The sequence below is a fragment of the Drosophila hydei genome, unplaced genomic scaffold, assembly GCF_003285905.1.
Source record: "Drosophila hydei strain 15085-1641.00,03,60 unplaced genomic scaffold, DhydRS2 tig00000211-arrow-pilon, whole genome shotgun sequence".
In the NCBI taxonomy this organism is placed as follows: Eukaryota; Metazoa; Arthropoda; class Insecta; order Diptera; family Drosophilidae; genus Drosophila; species Drosophila hydei.
In genome coordinates this window covers 3,026,475-3,051,620 of record NW_022045685.1, presented here as the reverse complement: position 1 = coordinate 3,051,620, position 25,146 = coordinate 3,026,475, and the positions used below count along the sequence as shown (strand labels likewise).

At 40.6% G+C, this 25,146-nt stretch overlaps 3 protein-coding genes across 15 annotated transcripts in view; 2 read left to right on the top strand and 1 right to left on the bottom strand.

The window, feature by feature from the left end:
- LOC111598447 (disintegrin and metalloproteinase domain-containing protein 11) overlaps window positions 1-14,610 on the top strand; it is a 34,231-nt gene extending 19,621 nt beyond the window's left edge. For 4 of the 11 annotated variants that reach the window (XM_023313693.2, XM_023313694.2, XM_023313692.2 and 1 more), the window contains exons 19-23: window positions 1,156-1,314; window positions 1,474-1,535; window positions 3,633-4,446; window positions 5,639-5,995; window positions 6,855-7,634. In XM_023313693.2, coding sequence (XP_023169461.1) covers window positions 1,156-1,314; window positions 1,474-1,535; window positions 3,633-4,446; window positions 5,639-5,995; window positions 6,855-7,458 — 1,996 coding nt within the window. In that variant the 3' untranslated portion in view covers window positions 7,459-7,634. Of the gene's footprint in view, window positions 1-1,155; window positions 1,315-1,473; window positions 1,536-3,632; window positions 4,447-5,201; window positions 5,233-5,638; window positions 5,996-6,854; window positions 7,635-14,468 lie in introns of those variants that run through there. The other 7 variants (XM_023313697.2, XM_023313695.2, XM_023313703.2 and 4 more) reach the window with 5 other exon arrangements.
- Window positions 14,611-15,573: 963 nt separating this feature from the next.
- On the top strand, window positions 15,574-20,367 carry LOC111598413 (gamma-aminobutyric acid receptor alpha-like). The gene is made up of 6 exons (XM_023313652.2): window positions 15,574-16,135; window positions 18,254-18,895; window positions 18,954-19,036; window positions 19,094-19,296; window positions 19,347-19,850; window positions 19,927-20,367. Exons 1-6 carry the CDS (start codon window positions 16,110-16,112, stop codon window positions 20,266-20,268), a joined length of 1,800 nt encoding a protein of 599 aa, XP_023169420.1. The 5' UTR covers window positions 15,574-16,109; the 3' UTR covers window positions 20,269-20,367.
- Window positions 20,368-20,994: 627 nt separating this feature from the next.
- On the bottom strand, window positions 20,995-24,533 carry LOC111598415 (gamma-aminobutyric acid receptor subunit beta-like). Of its 3 annotated transcripts, none has more exons than XM_023313655.2 (8): window positions 24,499-24,533; window positions 23,052-23,332; window positions 22,813-22,984; window positions 22,567-22,751; window positions 22,350-22,507; window positions 21,735-22,238; window positions 21,425-21,646; window positions 20,995-21,318 (listed from the first exon to the last, which is right to left on the bottom strand). In XM_023313655.2, exons 2-8 carry the CDS (start codon window positions 23,129-23,131, stop codon window positions 21,140-21,142), a joined length of 1,500 nt encoding a protein of 499 aa, XP_023169423.1. In that variant the 5' UTR covers window positions 23,132-23,332; window positions 24,499-24,533; the 3' UTR covers window positions 20,995-21,139. The 3 variants fall into 3 exon arrangements, with proteins under 3 accessions (XP_023169423.1, XP_023169422.1, XP_023169424.1); XM_023313654.2 differs by lacking the exon at window positions 24,499-24,533 and adding an exon at window positions 24,311-24,464; XM_023313656.2 differs by lacking the exon at window positions 24,499-24,533 and having other exon boundaries at window positions 21,140-21,315; window positions 23,052-23,131.
- Between the last annotated feature and the right edge of the window lie 613 nt (window positions 24,534-25,146).

Here is a 25,146-nt window from a genome sequence, read left to right as displayed (position 1 = left end):
ATCCGAATACAAGTGTACACAAATGACAGCTATGGGTATGTATGTGTTTCCATTTGTGTTTATATTTGCATAACAAAATTCTTTATGTGGCACTTGATTTTTACTTTTCACCACAAAACAAAACAAAACAAAAACGAAAAAAAAAGAAAAAACAATTCTATTACGAGCATATTATTAATCAAGTATCTCATCATAACCTTTCGTTTCCCAACAACAACAACAACAACAACTACAACAATAACAACAACAACATCAACAAAAATAAACCGAAACCAACAACCAAAAAAAATATTTATATATGTATACAAAATCAATCAAAAAAAAAAATCAAAAAATTAAAAATCAAATCAAATCAAAAATCGAAATCAAAATCAAAATACAAAATCAAAATTCAAAACAAACAACTTAATGTATGTGTGTTAACACGTGTGCCATGTGTACACACACCCACCTCCCCTGAAAATGGCGTGATTGTGTGTGTCTGCTTACGTGTGACTGCTTCTGATTGTGTGTATGTGTGTGTGTGTGTGTGTGTGTGTGTGTGTGTCCCTATGCATGTATCTTTGCTTGGCCGTGTGGGTGTGTGTATGTTGGCAAATACTTCGCCTCATACACATCGCGTATACGAACGTATTCCACATATGTTCCGTATATGCATTGCATCTCAACCAACCAAACGACCACTCAACCAACCAATCAATCAAACAATCAATCAACCAATCAACCAATCAATCAATCAATCAAACAATCAATCAACCAAATCAATCAACTTACGACTAAATCCATCGACCATGCCTAAATACGTTTCCAACTGATTTTGTATATAATCCAATACAAATAATTTCACAATGAATTATAAATCCAAAAATCATACGCACCATTCAACGCTTAATACATGTGTACATATATATGTATATGCACATACGTGTATATGTATGTGTCCTGTGTGTATACTATAAATCCCGTAACTTAAATATATCAATATATATATATATGTATGTGTATATGTATATATATATATGTATATATATATATGACCCTATATATATATATGTGTGTGTGTATGCGTATGCATACATATATAAATCATATAAAATAAACAACAATAACAAAAACAACCAAACAACTCTGACGTCGATATCAACATCAACATAGACGCAAGACAACCACCCTTAAGTACGATCCGCCTTTCTCGAAAAAACCCATACCCAAGGGCTACGGCGGTGCGGCAACGGCGCCCAACCATCATTCCGTCGAGGAGGTATCCTTGGATGGCTCCAGCAAATTGGTGTATGCCAATCAGGCAGGATTCAGGTGAGTAATTCCATCTTTCAATGCATAACCAAAAAAAAAAAAGAACAACAACAACCACCACCACCCAGTTCCACTTAACACGCCTCGTTACGTTTATGTCTTTTATGCAATTCTCTATCATATTTGTTTTCCGTTTGTTTTCTTTCCCATTTCATGCAGGGATAAGAACCTACATGGACGTCGCTATACGACGGGTGGTGAGGACGATCAATCACATGCAGGTTAATAAAAACATTCCCTATACATAACCGTACACATCAATATATATATATATATATATATATATGTATATATATGTCTATCACTATATATATGTATATGTGTTCATATATTCATTCACTAGCGGCCATCATCTCACACAGTTCTCAGCCAAATATCGTATACGTATCATATTGCTATGCATAGGTATACCAAGTAATTGACGTTCTTATCTAGTATATATAAATATATACATATAACTTAACTTATATAACTCAGTGCCTTTGCCGTTTCCTGTTAATATCTGCAGATACACTGCAATACAATATGTTCAACGTTCTTAAATTTATTTGTAGTCTTAAGCTAGTTACCCTATATACAATACTACTCGATACGAATTTATAACTAAATACAAGTGTCCTTTGCTTCACTCGGGCGCTGAGGACTTAAGGACTTGCCATACATATTGTAAAGCTAGTTGTATACACTGTTCACACACACCTCCACATACATACACACACATATCTGTTTGTCTAACTCATTATTATTTCTAATACACACAAAGTTTATCGATAACTTTTGCTGCATTCCAAAATATTAGAATAATTTGTTCGTTCTCTTACAAAGCTTCTTTGACTTAGCCTAACAGTTAAATAATATATTCTTACAGCATTCCAAGGTTTTCCTCAAGTGTTTCCTAACGCTAAAATATATATATTTATTATAATTAATTAATAACTTTTTATCTAACTTAACTTTAGATAAACTTATTAAAATCGCGCTTGGTTTTTCTACATTTTAAATTATAAACAAAATACCTTCGATACGTAATAAAATATATATATAATTTGATAATTCAAGATAGCCATATAAATAATCTTTAATTTTAAAGTAATTTAAGTGTTGGCCTTGGAAACAGCTCCAATTTCTTAATACTCTATGCTCGATAATGTTCCGACCTACATACAAATATAATCGATTTTCGATTAATATATCGCGATGAAAGTTTTTTGTGATTTTCTTTGTAAATATTTATATAATAATGTAAATTTCGAGGAATATAAATCTAAAATATTTATAAGGAACTTCAATGTATAAGCAACATAAGATTATACGGGGTTAAGTAGGAGTAGATACTCGATTTAAGTATTGAACTGAACAAATTATTGTAAATAAGTGACTTATTTTGCCGTAATCTGTACTATATCTACTAATTCTACTGCTAACAGTACGAACACAACAGCTTCTACTACTATTACTACTGCTGCGACTACTAATGCTACTGTCATTTCTAGTATTGTTAGTTTTATGACGATTTCTACTACGAATTCTACTACTACTTATACTACGCCCTCTACTACTGAGTAACAATAGACGAATTCTACTACTACTGTTGCCACTGTTACTACTAATGCTACTAATGAATGCTACTACTACAATGACTTCTGCCACTACTATTGCTATTTTATTATTTTGTACTTTTACTATTGAAATTTTTCGACTATTTTACTACTACTGTTGCTAAGAAGTCTTTAAAAGTAGTATTGCTACTACTACGATTTCTACTACTATTATTGCTCTTCTATTGTGCTCCTCCTATAACGATTTCCACTACTACTGTTGCTACTTCTACTACGACTTCTACTGCTACTTCTACTGTGACTTCTACTACTACTACTACTACTACTACTTTTACTACAAATATTTCTACTACTACTATGCCTTTTTTTAATACAGTTGCTGCTTCTACTACTGCCAATGCAACGACTACTCTGACTTCTACTACTAATGTTGCTACTTCTACTCTTAATTTTACTACTACTTCAGTTTTCACACTTACTACTATTTCTACTACTCTTTCTATTTCAACTTTTACTACTATTTCTACTACTACATACTACTACATATACTACTGCTTCTACAACCACTTCTACTACTACATATACTACTACTTCTACTACCACTTCCACTACTACTTCTACTACTAACTCTACTACCACTGCTACTACTACTTCCACTACTGTATACGACGAGCTCTGTGCACCCTCTGCTGTCTGACTCTACCAACATTTGTATGTTCTTTTGCATGTACAACGTGTGAATACGATCGGACGCCACAGAGAAGGGCATACTGAAGAAGCACGGCTATGGACTTGTGCACGGCGAGCAGCTGAAAGACAAGTGGTGCGATGACAGCCAGTCGGACAATCTAGAGCTGATTACACAGGACGGCACACAGGCGTCAACGATTGGTGGTGCAGCTGCCTCGGAGGTGGAGCGTACTTTGAAATCTCTCAACGGCTATCATGAGGACATTTTGGAGGCGCTGCGCAATGCGGCTTCGCATCGCGGCACCGGCACTGGCAATACGCCCGTCGGCAGTGGCAGCCTCAGCGAGGAGATGTTGCGCAAAACGCTGCAGGACTGTAGCAACGCCCAGCTGGGCTATACAGCGGAGACGTACAAGCGGGCCAGCGGCTCCAAGTCGAGCTCGCGCGAGAATATATGCGACAGTGCCACAGCCCATGCTATCTTGATGGATGGCAGTGGTTCCGGGCTCGGTGGCTTGACGCTGGGCCCCGACATGAGTGGCGTACGAGGTGTGGGTGGTGGTGTTGGCGGTGTTAGTGGTGCTGCTGGCTTGGGGAACGCGATCAGCCATGGCGGTTCGCTCATGCATCACCATCGATCGCAACATCAGCTACATCAGCCAACCGGACTCGCTCTGCAGCAGCAGCCAACGGACGAGGATGATGCCCCATCGACTGGGCCGCTGCGCATACGCAATCTGGAGGATCTGATCAGGCAGCTGGAGCATCACTCGTCGCGTCACATGAGTCCCAGTGGCTCCGAGGATATACGCATGTCGGAAACCGAGGCCGATCGTCACTATAGATTAGATAGTTCCGCTGCTTGTAGTGAGTCCTCGCAAGGGTTAGTGTCGAATTCATATTTGATTTCGATTTCGATTTCGATTACTATTACTATTTCTATTTCTATTTCTATTTTTATTTAATGCCAATCCAAATACCCAACAAATCCCCAAACCAAAATATTAACGCCGAGTCCGACAAATCCGATAAATGCTTATCATACATAGGAGTTACATTTATTTTGCATCTAACACACACACACACCTACACACACAGTCTGAGAGAGACACAGATACACGCATACACGCCTAACCTTACTCGTACCTTGTTTGACTTAGCGTAGGATTTGCTGGTACTCGTACACGTACTCTAATATTTTATGGAATGTACTCAACAGCTGTGTGCATTGCGATTGAACAAAAAACCAAACGTATGTACTTTAATAGAACAGTACCGAAATGCTTGTCTTATAACCGCAATAAGTATTATTTGTACTCGTTTTATCGTATCACCCAGTTGTGCATAAAATTACTATACAAACTCTATATAACCTGATCGAATGTAGCGGCAATTGCTTCACACACAGTTATTAATGGCGTTCTAGCGTTTAATCAACATATATGGCTTTAACATTCTTCACAACATTTGCAGACATTGCAACATAGAGCAAACTGGAACAAGCGCATTTAACATACACACACAACACACAGACACACATACAATAAACAAAGATGAGCATGTATGCTGTCCGCTTTGGACGACTGATATTTATACTGAACTTTAGCCAACGCAACTTTCTATTCGCATTTCTTGCAGGCTTCAGACTGGAATATCTTGTGTGATAAAGGTTGGTTTCACAAGCGTTGCCACGCCTACCAAAAACAAATGACAAATACAAAAAACAAAAATAACAATTGCCTCCCCTTAAATGATAAGGGCTTCCAAACATCCATGGACCCTTCTCTCTCTATATATATAGTCAGATACGAAATAGGGTTCGCTCTCCTCTGACTTGCAATCAAAGCAAAAATGGTTTTTGGTGTATTATTTCGTATGTTTTTTTTAGAAAATATATTTTTATTGATTGTAACGATGTTTCCGTGTCGTTATCGATTCTGTCTTATATACTCGGTCTCGGTCTCGGTCTCTCCCAATCCCATCCCGTTTTACGCTTTGGTTTGGCTTCCGTTTGTTTGTATTGCTCAATTGTGCTAAAGACTCTTTGATTGCTTTCTGCTTTTTGATCTCGCCAGCTCGAATCAGCAAGCAGCTCAATCTCAGAAAACCGCTACAATCCACCCGTCTTACAGCAGCCGTTGTCGGCCCCGCTCTGACGAGGACTCGCGCTTTGCCTACGGCGGACGCTACCGCACGCAGGCGCCCACTGGCCGCCATACAACGCATCAGTCGCACTCTCCGCACGCATTCGGACACCATACACACCATTCGCACGCCCATGGACATGCCACACACGGACCCCATTCATCGCACCACTCGTCGCACACGCACCTGCACCAGGATGACGAGGGCATCTATGAGAGCGCCGATCATCATGAGCGCGGCGCCCTCGACACGCGACTTGATCCACAGGAGACGCCCGAAAGCGAAAGGTAAGTCTCTGTCTCTCCACCTCAGTCACTGTCGCACCCAATCGCCTCCCATTCGCAACAGTCCATCGCAGTCAGCCAGTCCATCGTCTTAACATTCACACTCCTTTGTTAGCTCCATAGGCCGGCCTCTGTGCTGCTCTCTAGGTCAAATTGCTGGTAAAATCACAAATTTTTAGAGTTTTCCTGCTTTATAAACTTCGATTCCTTGCGCAAACTTCATGGGCGACACCATTTCCCTTATCATTGATCACTGATTGATCACCTTGATTGCTGCTACATCAAAGTTCTGTGGAAGTCTGAATAAGATTCGTGGAGAAAATATCATGCAACCCGCAAATCCTTTTCTCATTTCCCTGTTTTGTAGTTATTGAATTCCAGCTACCAAAACGCGGCCTCAATTGCTTGTGCTCTAGAATGATCTATCCATCCAAGTGGCTTACCCCAGTTGGCTTAAATGAGCCTTAGACCTTAGGCTTTAGTAGAGACGACTCTGAACATAAGCTGCTGATAGTACAGGAATAATAGACATAGAGTATACTTTCTTCACCTTTCTCCTTAACCATTGCTCCCGCCTTGATATTGTGTGCATGCGCTCTTTATCTATAGCATACAATCATGAGTTTGTGTTAACGATGCCCGACATATCGATTCTGTGCCTTGGCATGTGAGAGACTTTTGAAAAATGCGTACTTGGCTCTGATTCTTAAGTGCTTTGTCGATCAGTTGTGACTGTGTCTCCGTATCTCCTGTTCTGTGTGAGAGGAAGGTCACATCCCAGCCTTATGGTCCTGTGTCCTGATGTGCCCCCCTTGTGTTCTTACCATGTACCGTTGTTCCTGTTACGATTATTATTTTCTAGTGATGACTTTATTCAAGCTCAACAACAGTTAGCCCGGTGGGCGAGTGAGGATGTGGTATCCGTCGTGGTATTGGACCAGCCGCAATCCGGCACAATGTCGGATTCCCAACAATCCAGCGGCGTCGCGCCCATGTCGGGAGCTACAACGAACAACGTTATGCACCAGCATCAGCATCCGCACCAGCACCACGGCGATCATCAATCCTCCGCAGCGGCAGCAGCGGCGGCGGCGGCGGCAGCCAGCAGCAGCTCTATAATGGGTATGGCAGTCGTCCCAAATGGTATAAATGTAAGTCAGAGGGACTATTACCCCTCGCCACCCTCAACGGAGACGGAAAGCAGTGGAAGTGTTATCCAACCAGCTACACGCCGCACGTTGCAATCGCAATCGGGAGACACGGCAGCCATAAGCCAACAGCAATTGCAGCTCCACCAACTGCAATTGCATCAACATCAGCAATATCAGCATCATCATCAGCAGCCGCAGCAGCAGCAGCAGCATCAGCATCAGCATCAACAACAATCAATCGATACCAGCAGCAGCAACAACAGTCAATCCGGTCAAATAATCGAGAATGGCTGCTACCCGGAATATAAGCATTGACAGTTCAAACATCTTTAGCTTCAGCCCAATGGCAGGCTCGTAAGGCTTTTCCGTTTTCTGGCCAATATCTAAATGGCTGACAGCAGGCAGGCAATCGTTCAGAGTAGACTTCAGCATACATTAAATAGTTAAAAGAAAGACAAAAAGAAAAAAAAACTAAAAAGAAAAGCGAAGAGGGGGAAATGAAAGTGAAAACAATACAAACTGAAAATGAAAGCAAAAGTTGAAAATAATACAATTAGCATACATACTCATATTTAATAACATACATACTTACATACATTCATACATACATACGAGTAAGTACTTACAATGCATACACACAGACACACATCTAGTTATAGACTAAATGGCATAAATGTAAAATGAAATTAAAAAAAATAAAAACAAAAATAAAAATTCAAGCAAATAATTGATTAAAGGCCGTTGCACTCACACACACATACATATGTACATAATGACAAAACATACATACATATGATGAACTTCATGCATGTTGAAACACACACAGGCAGACAGAGACATAGAGAGAGACAGAGAAAGAGAAAGAGAGGGTAAGAGAGGGAGCGAGAGGGGCGTGTATGCACGTATTTGATTTAAATGTGAATGTAGATGTAAGAATTTTTATACTTAACATAATTACATACCAGTATGTACATACATAAGTACCTCAGACGTGCCGGCGACGCCTGAACAGAAAGTAATATTAACTTAATGAATGTAATAATTGTAAATACGAACACATGCAGACGCATGCACTCACATTGAACACATACATACGTTTGTTATGATATACATATATATAAAAGAAAAACCCCGAAGCTGGAATTAACTATAATAGACGTTTTGAAAGCACTTTCTAGGCTACATACATACATACCTAACCGGCCCCTAAATAATATTATCGATAATAATAATAATAATAATAATGAAACCATAGCTTAGCCAGCTGATATACGAAACATAACGAGTATTACGAAACTTTAAAAGACAAATCTGTGTAATGTGTGCTATAATAAAGGAGAATTTATTTCCTGTTCTAGAGGTACAGTTTTTTTTGTCGTAGAAATATATGCATAAATATAAAGAAAAATGATATATAAAATTATAGTTACAATTATAACTTAGTTCGATCTCTATAGCTAATATTGCCAAACAGGAAAAACAAAACGAAACGAAAAGCAAAGCAAAACAAAAAACAAAAAACAAAAACAAAAAATAAAAAACAAAAAACAAAAAACAAAAAACATTGTACATAGGCGAATCATATTTACATATGTACAAGACCCCGTATCTGCCGTTAGAATTGCTGATGATGCAGATAGATACGTATACACGTATATATCTATCTACATACATACGTATATGTATGTATGTATACAAACAATATTATGAATTATACTCTTGTGCACTCGCGTTATGCGCCATGCAAAAGTTACCCTTGATATGGGCAAATTTGATAACGACTGATAGATTTTGAGGCACAGTGCCGCCAATTCACATTGAATAACTTAACGGTTACCCATTATAATAGGCATAATGCGTTTTATTATGATAAGGATAACGGTTAAAAAGAATACTAATCGTTAAGCGAAACATCTGTAACAATAACAATTATAGATCTATTACCAAGCTAAGCCATTATTCACTCGTTCACAATTCATAGCATAAACTTATGCTTTGCAGCCGACCAATTAATTAATCCAAATCAACAAAATTGAGACGATTCAATTTGGCAAACACCACAAAACTTATAACATATAATATATACATACATATATCTTGAATTGAGCATTTAGCGCTGACTAACACTTGGTATGTACACTAGCTGGCCCATGGCTGCCATGGCTAAAGTTATGATTAGTTCGAATAAGATCACATTGGCTCATTTTCACAGTCACAAGTCACTAAGATATATGAGTGTATGCATGTATGTATGTATGTATGTATGTATGTATGTATGTGTGGGTCTGTAGTGGTGCATGCATGCACGTAGATACCATGACAGAGCGAGAGAGATGGAACAAAGTTTCATTAGTTAGTACATTACTTGATGAATGAATGTTGTAAGAATTCAAATATATCTATGTTAGCATTAGCAGATGAAAAGTTGAGAGACATGTTAGCATATGTAAATACATACATAGCTAGCTAGTTGTTGATCCAATTGAGTATAATCAAGAATCCAATAAACCGATGAAACAATGAAGCGATGAAACGATGAAACGATGAAATCCATATGTACTTTTGAGCGCAAGCCGAGCAAATGACATGTGTGTATGTACATATATTGCTATGCACATTTTCATAAATATTTATATACAATAATGTACACATACGTATATGTATGTTTTATACATTTGTATGAGCCAATCTAACGAGAATTATGCACTCGGCATGTTTTCGATCGAAAAGTCCCTTCCACATCCGCGTAATTGTTTCTTAGTGTCAATTATAAGTAGATTAAAGTCGCAACAAAACAAAAGAGAATCCCCCTAAACTGCATCCAACTAAAGGCAACATTTACATATTATTTGTTGTCTAATCAAAGATATATATATATATATATATATATATTGCTGGGCTAGGACTTATCATCAGATGACCTGAATGTTATCTCGTGACCCATGTGGGGCGCCATGCATTTCAATCGTTCATAGTACTCAATGCAAAGCCAATGGCGAAGTCACAATCTATTTCGGAAAATGTGTTCAGCTTAACACACAATCAGTTTTACTTACTATATACGCCCAGATTTGGAGGAATGAGTTTTCTCACGGGTGGGCGAGACTGAGCCAGGCGCCTTTTTTCCCAATTGACTCATTTAGTTTTGATCTAGAAAAATTGGATGCCATTGATATTAGCGACTTTCTCAAAGGTGATAAGGAAAGTGCCTTCGATGGTCTTCTCATAGCCATCGTCCACTCTGACTTTGGCTGAGCTTTCTTGGATGACGATAAGGCGGCATCAAGTCTCTCCCCCAATTGATGCCAAACGGACAGCGGACAGCGGGCAGCGGACAGTGGGCAGCGGTAGACGGGCAGCACTCTTACACTATGCGGATGTAATATGGCTTCAATACTTTTCAGTATCATTCCCAGGAGACAAACAGCTTTAAAAGTATTTCTTTTTGTTGTGTGTGTTATGTGCAAGACTTTGTTTACCCCATTCCACCATTCCAGCATCCACCTCCGCCCTCTTAGCAAATAGATAACTTGAATGCATGTTCACAGAGATTAGCCAGTTATATATACGCATATAAGCGAGGCAAACTAACTCAGCAACAACCCAGAAAAGCAAACGAATTGGCGGACAATGCATGCAAGAAGTCATTAGAAACCTAAACTCATCTAGTGCATATGTTTCCATACACAGTGAAGACAACTTATACGCATTCATACATATGATAAGTACTCCTAACTATACGAATACACACTGCACACAAATACACTTACACTTACACACACACGCACACACAGAGATGCGCTTTGTCGCATAGATCTTACTTATCTAAGTGTGTATGTGTGCGTGTATGTACCATGTAAAAATGAAGAAAATCAATACCTTCGGGAATTTAGTATTTCGTTAAGCTACAAAAACTTAAGCAAAACTTAGAGAAAAACAAAAAACTTTGTATTTTAATTGTAAGTGTTAAGGCATAAGACAGACAGACAGCAACTGACTCAAATTGATTCAAGCGACGCAACCACACGATTGTGTGCGTGTGAAAGTATATACTAACATATACATATACATATATATATATATATATATATATACTATATATATATATATATATATATATATATATATATATATATATATATATATATATATATATATATATATAGTATATGAATTATGAATTATACCAAGTAAGTAAATTTCTTAATGATATTGATTGGTTTTTATTGTGACAAGCGCAGTCGTAGCCGGCTGCTAAATATGATATTATCTAAGCTAGATTGACTAGACTAAAAGAAACGGTATTGTTATTGATATACATAAATATACACGTGCAAAGGCACACAGCAGACACAGTGACACACACAAACACAAAGACACACACACACCCAGGCGTGCGTGTGTTCCGTGAAAATATAAGTAAATAGGCTAAATATTTGAATAAATGAATTAGACACTTACAAATAAGAAAAAAAAAAACAAAAGAAAAAAACGGTACACAGGAGATAAAAAACCCGATGCAAATGAAAACTCAAAGATCGAGTGAACAACAAAAGAAAAATCCAATAAATTGTTATCTAGAAATCAAACTTAAACCTGAGCAGCAAAAATAAAAACTTGGATGAAATGCAAAAACCCAATATGAATTTATACGCCAATGAATGCTCAACACAGCCACAACCAACACAACCACACACACCCACACACACACAACACACAATAAGCCCATATGAAAAATATACTTATATACATACTTAGTCCAAAATGAGAAGCAACAAAATAAACAAACAAAAAAAAAACGAAAACAAATAAATATTAATAATAAAAATCTCACATATCGCATATATATATATACACACAATATATATGTATATATATATATGAACAATATGTGCTTAAACTGAAATTGCTGCTGTCGACGGTCCTCAGTTATAAATGCCCGAACTTCTGATCCGGACACCGAACGCTCAGAAAAGAAAATGAAAAGAAAAACTGAAAACGAATTTAAATCTGTTGCTAATACATATATGTATACATATACTATTAGATATTGATTGCTGATCCTTAAGTGTTTCAACTATCATTTCTCTCGGGTATAGCGCAAGATCAGAAATTTCTTTACACCACTTCCAAGGGAACCGATGGTCGAAAATATATAAAAAAAAAAGAAAAAACAAAGAGAAAAACATGAAAAACCAAACTGAAATTAGAATATTCCATTCATAAGATTTGACATACATTATAATAGAAACAATCGGAGCAAGCAAGCATTATTCTCTAGCAAGATCAAATACAATCTTCTTTTTTTTTTGTTATTAATTTTTAAAGCAGTACAAAATCAATACACTTAAATATACACACACACGTATATGTGTAAACATGCGTATGTATGTATATGTAAGTGTATTGTTCAAATGGAATTGAGCATTTCTGAACCATCAAATGTTGCGATTCGTATTTAAATATGTATTTATATATGTACACACTGGCAATTTGCGAACTAGTTCATATGACATATTGAAAAGAGTTGATGGAAAGCAATAAAGGCCCATCAGAAGTTTGGCACACACTCACACACACAGACAGACAGGCAGACACTGCAGTTACACACACACACACACACAGTAAAGACCTCACACCGTATGTTCGTCAAGAAATATTAGAAAAGCAACAAATATTGGAGAGAAGAATAAAAATGTTCATTATAATAAACTTTTTGAAACCATTTCTAAAGAACTGTTAACTGTTAATAAACTTACAATAATAAACGAATATTAAAAGCAAAATGATAATGAAAATTATAGTGAAAAGCATACCACAAGACAACAAATAAAATGCAAACAACAACAACAACAACAACTGAAATGTATGGCGCTTAACACAATTAAGTTAAATTAATGAATTATGTACATAGATACATAGATGCGTTCATATGTATGAGGCTGAGGAGAATTAAATAATAATAATCTAGTTGTAAGTTGCCAATTGGATGCAAAACTGGTCCATAATGTGGTCTAAACTAATTTAAGTAAACATAATAAAAGCAACTAACAACTAAGCGTAATACGACACAAAAGCAAAAACCAATACAAAACAAAAATACAAAACCAAAACCAAAACCAAAAGCAGCCACAACATTCAAAAACCAATTAAAATTTATTACAAAATAAAATATGAAAGCAAAAAAAAAAAAACAAAACATCAAAATTTAATATATGTATATGTTTTTATGTTTTCACTAGGAAAATATACAGCAACAATTTGAATATGCTGCTGTACACAGACTACACACACCCACACACACTCACATACATACGCATATAAAGTGTGTGTGTATTTATTAAGGAACACATATGTACAACTATAGTACATGCTAATTTAAGGCAGTTCGTTTAGTTAGATTTCACATTTAATTTTCGCTAATTCTCAATTCTCTTTTACAAGCTAACCCCAACTAAGATCTGTTCTTGTCTATGGTTTGTGCTCACTGCTATAGCAACTTGCTGCCATATCAATTTTATATACATATTAGTTTAATAACTTTTCATTCCTCACACACACACTCACACATACGTTTGATATTTTCACATGCAACTGCCAAAGAGATGGTTGGAGATGATCTCCAATTCAAGGGTTATTATTAACATGCATGTTCATATCTATGCCAAGTTGTGGCACTATATGCCACGCACACACACACGCACACACACACGCACACATACATGCACACACACACACACACGCACACATGTCAAGTATCATTTGCTTGTATATTATGTACATAGAAAACTTAACTCATTTTATACATGTATTTGGACATGTGTGTGCTTGTGTGTGTGTGCGTGTGTGTGTATGCATACACTTGATTTTATATACAGACAACTTCTTTTATATGTACAACTATAGATATTTTAATGCATTAACTATAATTTCACTGTCTGGTGCGATGAAAGAAACAAAAAAAAAGAAATACAAAAAACAAAACAAAAATGAAAAAAATTACAAAAATAAAATTTGAAAATTTTTCAATAAAATTTTGCTGGCAAAATTATAAATATATATATATATATATATATTCGTGTACATAAGTTGAGCTTTGTTTCATATTCGTATGCGCATCAGGGCAGAGCTCAGTTGAGCTGCTTGGATTGGCATCCCGCAACCATTTGCCGCGCCAGACAGTAAATTATTATCGACGGGCTAAACAACGAGGTTCGATTTGGCTTCAGTTCAGGGTTGAGCTCAGACACAGGGCTATAGCTAAATGCAATTGCATGACTTTCACAATTTGGCCCTGCTAATGCCATATTTTGTTTTACTTTCAGATACTATCGCTAAGATATTCCCATTTCGCAGTTGACGCTGGGCAAAAATCTATCTCTAAGCACGAGCTTCGGCAGCTGCACCTCAAAAACTAAAACAAAAGCAAAAGAAAACAGAAACAAAAACAAAAACAACAACAAAACAAACAAAAAATGCAATTCGTCTACAATTTGGTTGAGCATTTTGACTTTGATGTGATAAGAATGATAAGAATAGAACGCATTATTTGCTACAACTTTCCCAAATAGTTTTCAATTGTTCTCGACTTGGAATTGTTTTTCTTTTCGTTTTTTTTTTTTTCGATTTCTGGGTGAAACAGAGTATTACTTGGGATCGAGTTGGAATTGATCTATTTCAGCACTACAGAGTTGCCGAGTGAGATTTACGCAAAACTCACTTGAGAGCTGAACACGGAAAAGGCAACTAAGAGCGAGTGGGAGCGAGGGAGATGAGTCTGTCCAAATCTTCGTCTAAAATATTAAATATAAATATATATTTACCAACAAAATTGTATTCATATTGAAAACCTTCCTTGACACGCGTCTGCAGCAGCCCATTCCCTCCCACATCTGATAAGCCACTGATGTTGCAGTAGCTGATGAGCCCTTCAGTAGATCATAGGAAGATTTTTATTGAATAAATTGACAACTATTTATATGCGCAACATAAAAAAGACTTTTGACATTTGAATTTGCATAATAGAATCTGCCTACAGACTGCCACCTGAGTTGGCGCGACAAGTGTAGAACTTACTTGAGCGGAATCCCTGACGAAGCGCCCTTCAAATGGCTCAAGCATTGAGAATACTTCGACTCTCGATGGTTGCATTCTGACATCATTTGCTTAGTCTTAAGCGAAAGCTGAAAGGTTGGCCGTGCTGATCGCCATTTTAAATATGGTAAATTACCGTTATTTCAATAGCTGCTGTATATCGATACTTTCGCAGCGCTGCCTATCGATGAGCCCAGCAAAGTCCGCGCCAAAGCAGTTCGAGTTGACAGTTGATTTTTGAATAAAGTGAAACAAACTTGAAAATTCAAATTTTAGTAACATTAAATAAAATTTAATTTATTTTGCAATAAATTCCTGCACAGCGCAGCCAAATGCCAAATGACCCTTGTCAATTTTGTCTTGAATGCAAATGAATATTTAAGCACGAACCATTTGTGAAGCAATATAATTGCATATTGCTTGCTAACTTGGCTAAGCAATGCGGCAATGCAGCTCTACCTATAAATAAGTAATGCTCAGACAACGGCGTGCTTTGTGGGGGATCCTTGTTGAGGCCGTGTTGTGATGGATGGAACAGTCGCAGCAGCAGCAGCAGGTATTGGCCACAGGTCGCGTTGCATGTTGCAAGCACAGTGTTGGGTTTGATGGATGCTTTGCGCATGCCAGACCCAATGGCCGTCTGTGTGCATGCAAAGCCAGCGCCGACTTAGGCTTGACTCAGCCGCCTTGTTGGGATTTAGACGGCGAGCGTGCAACAGCGACGAGCGCAAGTTTTGGCCAGCGCATCACAGGCAATTACCGTTTGAGGAATCGAACTTTGATGGATTGCTTGTTGCTTGGCTCGTAAAAAACATTGAGCTGTTCAATACGCGCGATACGTGTGCTGCATGTAGTTGATAATTGCCAGTGCCATGATTATGCTGCGGATTTTAGCTAGGTAAGTAATTGACCTAATGTCATATTCAGTGCATTGCCTGTTCAGCTGCTCAGCCGTTCAATCACTCAATCACACACCCCGCCCATGGGCACTTAGAGCCGCCTAGAGCACCAAGCCAGCATCCCCAGCCAGCTGCATAGCTGTCAGACGCGGTCAAGTGGTCCGAGCCGAGCCGAGGGACCGCACGGAATCAGCTCAAATACATGCACACAGTGTGCTTAAGTTGATTGCCTGCCAAGCGAGACATATCTCTTTATCTCTGTGGCGAGCTGCAGCTTAAATTCAAATTCAATTAACACATTGCTTTCAGTCAAACTCCAGGGCATACGAATGCCAAAAGCCAAACTCAATTTCGAACAAAGCCATTGTGCTCGATGCTGAATTTTAAGCCGTCTCGCTGTGGCTGTTTAAGGACTTGTTCCTGTGTGTGTGTGTGGGTGTGCACACAAGTGTGTGCATAGTACATGTAACTATTATTTTGCGAATCAAGCAATTTTTTGTCGCCAAGTGGGTGGTGGAGATTGACAAGCGCAAAAATGCTAAGTGAGTGCGCTGCACTAACCCAGCCGGCTACACACGCTACATTATAAAGTTGGCATACTACGACAACTATACACATATACCTATGTGTGTGTGTGTGTGAGAGAGAGTGCATTTTGAAAGGAAGTAATTAAGAGCCTACATATGCGAGCACATTTCTAAGTCCATTGCATAAGACTAGCCCGGGGGCATGACATCGACATCGACATCGACACAAATTTGCAGACACTCACGCCTAAACGCCAAGATTACCCCAGCACATCATTGGAAGCGGTCGCAAGGTCGTGAACTGAATAACACGGTCTGGTTTTGTTGTTGTTTCTGCTTTTTTTCGCATTTTTTTTTTATTATTAAGCGGTTCAAAAGCTTAAAAAGCACCCGCGGCCAGTAAACAGAACACATGGCACAGTGGTGCCAGAAATGTTGCGACATTTCTTATTAGCCCGCCCAGTTCAGAACTTCACAAGTCCACAAACAGCTCATCTAACTGAAGCTATTTACAAATTTATAAATATTAACTCACAACGTAATCAATATGCCTCCATTCTAATCAGCAATTCGCATAGAAGTTGTTATCAGAGTGTTTATATAAAGGCTAAAGCTGGCAATATTTTATGATAATACTATATAAGGATGCAGTTTGTTTGTTTAGCCAGATCAGATCTTATATGAAGATCACCTTGAGTTTCGTTTCATCAGCTTTTAGTTGCCATCAAATCTCTTCATGAAAAGTTTACTTCTAGCACCACGGAGCGTATGAGCAATTTACATATTTGTACGATTTTCAAGGAGAAAACCAAAGATGGTATAATTTTTAAAAAATTCTGAAAGTTTCTCAAATATTTTTGAACTAGAAAATCCATTGAGTTGATGTAAGCCATGTGCATGTAAGAGGCAAACAAATGGAAAACATATTTGCTTAGTCATGGGCATACTGTACAAATTATCCTGGCATTCTTTTGTTATCCTGTAAACGGTATTTTGTGCTTGTTGTTGTTGTACTTTTCGTGTTGCCAGTGACGCCAACGCCGACGTTGTTGCCATTGTTCAAAAATGTCACACTTTCTATACCTCTTAACAACGGCAAAGGCGGGTTGCCTGAGCTACAAGTTGAAAGCAAAAAAATAAAAATTCTTCAGCATTTTCAGTAAATTTGGCTTCATAATAAAATCAAAGAAAATTTCCTCAAGCCAAGACAAGTATATTTTTATAGTAATGCTAAGCTCTGGCGTCTTAAGAGGTATCTTGTTGGACGCGTTACATGTTCTTGACTCACTTTGGCTTAACAATTTACGGCTCAAGTGTTTAATTACTAAAACTACTTCAAGTGTTGAACAATGCTGAAAGCAAAACCCATGAAAATTATGAAACGTGAATTGCTACCATCGAGCTGTTAGGCTGTTTCGGGACACTTCATTTCGCTGACGAGTGCTCAGCTGCACTCCATAGGCAATATGTGGACAATTTGCAGCTGGCTAAATAGAACTAGAGTCCCAGATGCACTTAACACACTCCGCACAATGAGGACTTAAGCTGAAAGTTCGTCTTCTTCTTTGGTCTATGTGAACTCTTCCACAGCTTCTTGATTTACTTAAGCCTGCTGGAGCGGCATGGGGGTGACAGCATTACCACAGTTGAGCAGGTGGGGCCATTGTCTGTCAGGGCGCAGCCAAGCAAGATGCCTTTGATAACCAGCGAGTTCAAGGCCAGTCGCATATACGAATCCTTTCGCGCTCTCTCAACCGTCCAGGGCAAAAGTCGCCTCAGTCGGCGCTATGTCAATGATACGAGTGCCTATGGAGCAGGTGGCCCGCTGCGTAAGGCCCGACCGCGTACAGCATCGGCGGATATGCTGAGCCGGAACATATCGAGCATTTTGGAGAACCTATTGAAGCGCTACGAGCAGTCGCAGCTGCCCACCCATGGCCAGGGCCTGCCGACGGTGGTGCGCACTAACATCTTGATACGCAGCATGGGACCCGTGTCGGAGCTGGACATGGACTACTCAATGGATTGCTATTTCCGCCAGTATTGGCGCGACAAGCGGCTGAGCTTTCAGGGCCCCATCAAGAGTCTGTCGTTGAGCATTAAGATGCTGGACAAGATCTGGCGGCCCGACACCTACTTCTACAATGGCAAGCACTCGCACATACACACGATTACCGTGCCCAATAAGCTGCTGAGACTGGACCAGGACGGTGGCATCCTCTACTCGATGCGGTAGTACCAATGCTCGCCACTCAAAGTCGACAGCTTCTTTAATCAGCTCCGTTTGCAGGCTCACCATCAAGGCCACTTGTCCAATGGAACTGAAGAACTTTCCGATGGACCGCCAATCGTGCCCACTTATCATTGGCAGCTGTGGGTATTCGTCAATGCCTTGTTTTTCCTCCCATTGCCAATAATCCGCCTTTGCAGATGGCTACACCAATCAGCAGCTGGTTTACGAGTGGCAAAACCATGATGACGCTGTCTCCTTTGTGCCAGGCATGACGCTCAACCAGTTCGATTTGATTAGCATGATGCACCGCAACTTCACCTCCACGCGCCGCGAGGGCGACTTCAGCGTGCTGCATGTGGCCTTCAATCTGAAGCGCCACACCGGCTACTTCTTGATACAGGTGAGTTGCAGATCTCTTGATTTCGGTTGCTTAGGCCGTCCGTTCCTTAGGTCTATGTGCCCTGCATATTGATTGTGGTGCTGTCTTGGGTCTCCTTCTGGATACATCGCGAAGCGACCAGCGATCGGGTTGGGCTCTGCGTGACGGCTGTGCTTACATTGTCGACTATCAGCTTGGACTCACGCACCGATCTGCCCAAGGTTAAGTACGCCACGGCCCTGGACTGGTTTCTGCTGATGAGTTTCCTCTACTGCATTGCCACGCTGCTGGAGTTCGCTGGCGTTCATTACTTTACAAAGCTGGGCAGCGGCGAAATACCCCGGCTGGACGATGAGTGGGAGGATATTGGTGCGCTTGGCTACGCCACGGGCGAAATAGCCGATGCGGCCGAGGCCAGCGACGATAGCGAGCCAGCCAACTCGGATAGCGATGTCTTTGTCTTTGCCGACCACGATGCCCTGCATTGCGAGCTGCCTTTGCCAGCGGAGCTCAATGGTGGCGCTGCTGGTGGTGGCTATCCCAAACGCAACACCTTCAGCTGCCCCATTTACAATGTGAGTTGCCCCCACTGTTTGCCAGCCCGAAGCACGCACTCGACTGTGTTCTGTCTTTTCTATACGTTTCCAACAGAACCAGCAGCAGGAGCCAGCTCATATATTTCCAAGGCTCTCCTCGCACGCCTCGACCATGGAGCGCACCACTCAAACCGAGCCGCCCGCCGTCTCCCGCATGCGTCAGATGTGGCTCTGTCTCAAGGGCGATGACAAGTTTCGCAGGCAGCGCGAACGCGATGCGGCCGCCGAGAAGAGCGAACAGGGACGCCAGGGTGCCGGCTACGTGAACAGCATTTCATTGATTGATCGAGTGGCGCGCGTTGCCTTTCCCATGACATTTGCGCTGTTCAATTTGCTCTACTGGCTGGCCTACGGCATGTACAAGAAGGAGTTTTCCTGGTCGATGATTAAGGCCTAAGGCGCTTGGTAGCCTTTCTAGATGTTAGCTACGGCTTGGCACATACACCTTGAAATTTATAGCTAAGTCCATTTTGCTTTCCCCAATCAAATAAAGTTGTACTCTTAAACATGATTTACGCATCTATAAATATATGAATTGCTTACAATTCCCAAAGTGTTTAAGCCTTGAAACCAGTTAAAGGGCGCTTCGATTTGGCAGAGCTTGCGAGCCGCTCGGCAGCCAACGCCATCGTCATCAGTCCTTGTTTCTGAAAAGCCCACCAAAGTTTTCAGCCCGCATAAAGAAAAAATGCGATTTGTGTAAAATATGTAAACCATTTAAATAACATTTCTAAGAAATATACAGTAAATGATCTCGATGATATTGTGAATATTGTGAACAACAATGAAAAGCACTTGATTGAACAAGAGTGAAATTATTCGCGACACATCGAGCTGCTGCCGTGGACCGTTGATCCGTTGAATTATGCTGAGCAGCTCGTGCTGTTAGATGTGGCCAAATGCATACCAATTCCTTGTACAATTTGGCTAAACTCGTACTTAATTAATCTGTACCTAAATTTTCAAATTACCGGGAACACATTTACTGTGATTTACCTATTGTGAATAGCAATACTAAACTATATATACTCATATGTGTGCGTCTGTGTGTCTGTGTGCGTGTGTGTGCGTGTTTGTTGACTGTGTGTGTGTGTGTGTATATCGCATATGTATATGTTGCGGGTTTATCATTCCATTTATATAAATTGGTCAATGTCAATATATATATATATACCATATAGTTCATCAGTGGGAGGGCAGCAGGTGGTGGCCAGGGGGCAATGATACTTGGGTAAGTACACGTTACTAACACTTCTAGCCGCAACTACTTATTCTAATATGTAGAAGATCCAGTAGCCAAGGTTGAAAGCACAAAAGCTAATCGGGAATATCAAGCGGGAGTACTTGTCGATAATGTTAACATCTTTGATTTTTGGTATTGTCGCCCTAATGGCCGAGGCGCTCTTCTTAATGGCGTGCATCATGCGTGGACGCGCTGAGATGCCTGCTGTCAAGAGTGGGACAGGCAGAGAGAGCGAGTAAGAGAGAGAGAGAGAGAGAGAGAGAGAGTGAGAGTTAGCAATTGATGCGAATAGCTCATCTCAGTCAGTTACCTCTTTGGCCGCGATGCCGCAGCTGGCTGCGACCTGTTCCATAGTTGCGTGTTATGCGAAAACTTGGCGGAAACTTGGCCAAGTCCATGGTCTCGGTGCCAATGGAGCCGAGGGTTACATTGTAGTTACCTTTGCGCAACGAAGGTATAGGACTCATGCGCACGTCCTGCAGCTCAATAATGTCTTCTGTGGTTGAACACGTTTCGGATTTCTCCAGTTTACCTGCCAGCCGAACAGAGACAGCGAAATGTTGTTAAGAATGTCCGAGATTCGGGAGATGTCTGCAGCTGGAATATTGGCAAAATCCTACCTATTTTATGTCGATCACAATCCTTCAGCTTTTTAATCTTCTTCTTGGCCCGCTTGCCCCAGTACGTGTAATTGACTGCAGCATATTCGAGTAGCGCCGCAAAGACGAACACAAAACACATCACCAAATAGATATCGATGGCTTTCACGTAGGAGATGCGAGGCAATGAGCTCCGCACACCGGTGCTGATCGTTGTCATGGTCAGCACCGTTGTGATACCGAGCGCAACGCGTGCGCTCGTCGCCTCGTGGTTAATCCAAAATGATACCCAGGATAGCATCACAATCAGTATGCTGGGCAAATATGTCTGGAACACAAAGTATCCAATGTTGCGCTGCAACTTGAAGGAGAGCGACAGCCGCTGATAGACCCCAGTGGCCAGGCGCTCCTTTCTATCATTGGTCTCATACCCAATGATCGTAAACTGTGGCAGTTCGGCATCCTCGACGCCGCGTACCGGCGTCGGCTTCCAGTACATGACCACATCGCTGACCGTGTAACCGTCTGCGAAAGAGATTCAGATTGAGATTCAGATTTGGCATGGAACAGCTATGAGCTGAGTAGGCAGTGAGAGGTAAACGAAAGGAATTTGATTAGCTGAAGATCTTGACTTACAGCTCTCGATTTCCACGGTGCAGTTCTGTGAGTCCAGTGGGTAGTAGTGCAAATCCATCATGCAGGCGAGTGTTGTGGTGAAGCGCATGCCGTAGGTAACAGCGCCATCGCCACCAAGACGCACCAGCTTATTGCGCTCGGTGACGTCATGCAGAAAGCTGTGCCCAGCATGAATGGAATACATATAAATAAATATATATGTATATATATGACTGACCTGTTCTTGTCGTTGGCAAAGAATGTGTCTGGCACCCAGATCTTCTCGGCAAAGTCGCCAGATAGCGTCAGGACATCATTGACCCCATCGTCGTCGGCATCGGAATCATAGTACGGTCCGTAGATGTTGAAAGCCAGGCGCTCGTCGCGCCAATACTGATTCAAGTACATTGTTATGGTGTAGTCCTGTAAATGGATAGACTTTGAGTTTTCAATATAGATGAAGCAAGTTGTCTGCGCGCCTTACCATATTCACTTCGGAGATCGCATCGAAACTGGCTATAGTCAAATCCATGCCCACGTGCAATGGCTCGCCGCCAAAATTGGGACGCAGCCGTATATCATAGCCTTGCAAGATTTTTGAGATCGTCTGCGTAACGTTCTCTAAGCGGCCAGCGAGCATTTCCTTTCGCTTGCAGCTGTCGAGAGGCGTGTGTAGTGTCATATGAGGAGAGATTGGAAGAGGGAGATGGCGGGACGACTTACCGTACGACAGTTAGCTGGGCGCTTAGCATTAACAGCAGCAGGAGGCTGTAGCAGACGCCCAGATGGCCAAAACTCGTCATATTGGCGGCAGTTAACCGTTGCTGTTGCTCTCCTCTCTGCGATTCTCAACTCGTTGGCATCGTCTCCGCTGACGTTTTCACTTTCATTCCGAATGGCATCGCCCAACTTAATCTGTTTCAATTGCTTTTTCTTTCGCTTGCCGTTCTTAGCGCTGCATAGTTAGCCTCGATTTTGATAACGTTGCACAAGTGTATATATATCTATATGGGCGAACAGTTAGATTTGATAAGCACATCACGTGACTCGAAAGCTAAGTCGTTACACATACTTCAACTCATATATATAGATATATAAAAAAGGCTTTTGAAGGTTTCTCTTTCTAATTGTTTTCTCTCGTCATTCAATGACATAGAATATTCAGCAGTCTGATAAGTGTTTGTTTATATGCATGTCCTTCGAGCTCAGTGCTTGTGCCCCAGCATCGAATGCTCAGCTATCAATAATTTATGCTTATTCAAAATAAAGGCTAAGTCCACATGCATATATGCATTTCGCACAACAGAAGATTCTGAAAATATGCTCAAGCTGCTAATGGTTAACTAATGACAGACATTTTTCTGCCACATAAATATGCTCGAAAATCTAGATGTAAGTGTGCACGAGTACATAAATATGTTTTCCCTAATAGCGCATTGTGAGAGCGTCTCGTGGCATTGCTTCTTCTGCCCCCTGCTATATAGTATTTTCTGTTCGTTAATGTGGCCCTCATCATTGTTGCTCTGCCATGGACGTATGTGCGATTGTTTGCCTATACTTTTCATCTGTTTGCCTTTTCAGCGTTTGACCCATTTTAGCTCTTGTTTCTGTTGTTGTTTTTGTTTTATTTTTTCTGCTCGCCATTGCAGTTACTGCCAAGGAAGAAAATAAAATTGGCAACTGTGCCGCATTCAAATGCTCTATTTTTAAAGGACACATTTATAGGCACAAAGTATAATGGAATAAATATATCACTCTCTCTCTCTCTCTGTCTGTGTGTGTGTGTGTGTGTGTGACATTGCAAGCATTTTGGTATTGGTCTAAAAGATTTCTAGCAAGTTATCTTGACACACACACAGACACAGGCAAGTGCTTAAAATATTAATTTGCTGTAAGCCACAAAACAAACAAGAAAAACAACAACAGGAAGAAGAAATAATAACGAAACACCAAACGAATTTAACACGTCGAATGAGGCTTACGAATAACACGGACGCCCTCAAAAAAATTACGATTTCTCATTCACTTTTTCCCGCTCGTCCTATATCTAACATATATGTATATGTATCTGTATCGCATCGCTGGGCGCGCGCGTCGTGGGCAGCAACAAAATTGGTTGTGTGGAGCGGCGGCTACCGTTGCTAGCTAACGAATGATTACTGTCAGTTACCGTTCGTCTTCGGCTGGTGGTGCTGCTGCTGCTACTGCTACTGATGCTGCTGCTGCTGCTGCTGCTGCTGCTGCTGCTGCTGCTACTGCTGTGACTTGCCGACTTGCTCTTGCTCTAATTGATGATGAAGATGATTATGGTGGGCCCACTCGGCATAGGCCCTGGGCCTGCGCATATTACATTCCGGGGCGACATGCCACTGGCAGCACACGTAACAAACGCTTTCATTCAGAATCACGAGATGCCAATGCTCATTTAGGGTTGTCACCGTTTCGCTGCTGTTGCCTGGCGCCATCTGGTGTGCTGAGCCTCTACTCACACTCACACACACAGATACACTCACTTACACGTGCACACATATGAGTAGCATGCATGGAAAAGTGCCAGCATTAATGTTAAGTATTTCAGGTACTTTAGATGTACTCTAGTTTGCATCTCATTTGTATTGTTCAGGCCGTCGCTTAGCTCTGTATGCATGATCATCTATTGCCATAAAGGACATGCAGAGAGGCCAGAGATATGCAAATGTCATGCCTGATTCTATATATAGCATAGTTCACATACTTCGAGGATGTGCGGTCAGCGGGCAGCGGCCAAATTTAGCCTCAATGGCTGACCAGGCAAATTGATTTTGGCCAGCTGTTTGGC

Bases quoted from the DNA above. Each gene is read 5' to 3' on its own strand.
- LOC111598413 (XM_023313652.2), top strand. From the start codon at position 16,110: ATGATTATGCTGCGGATTTTAGCTAG. The intron at 16,136-18,253 runs GTAAGTAATTGA...ACTCTTCCACAG, and splicing joins ATGCTGCGGATTTTAGCTAG to CTTCTTGATTTACTTAAGCC. The intron at 19,037-19,093 runs GTGGGTATTCGT...CCGCCTTTGCAG, and splicing joins CCCACTTATCATTGGCAGCT to ATGGCTACACCAATCAGCAG.
- LOC111598415 (XM_023313655.2), bottom strand. From the start codon at position 23,131: ATGACGAGTTTTGGCCATCTGGGCGTCTGCTACAGCCTCCTGCTGCTG. The intron at 21,647-21,734 runs GTAGGATTTTGC...TTCGGCTGGCAG, and splicing joins TTGTGATCGACATAAAATAG to GTAAACTGGAGAAATCCGAA. The intron at 21,319-21,424 runs GTAACTGACTGA...CACTCTTGACAG, and splicing joins GCGGCATCGCGGCCAAAGAG to CAGGCATCTCAGCGCGTCCA.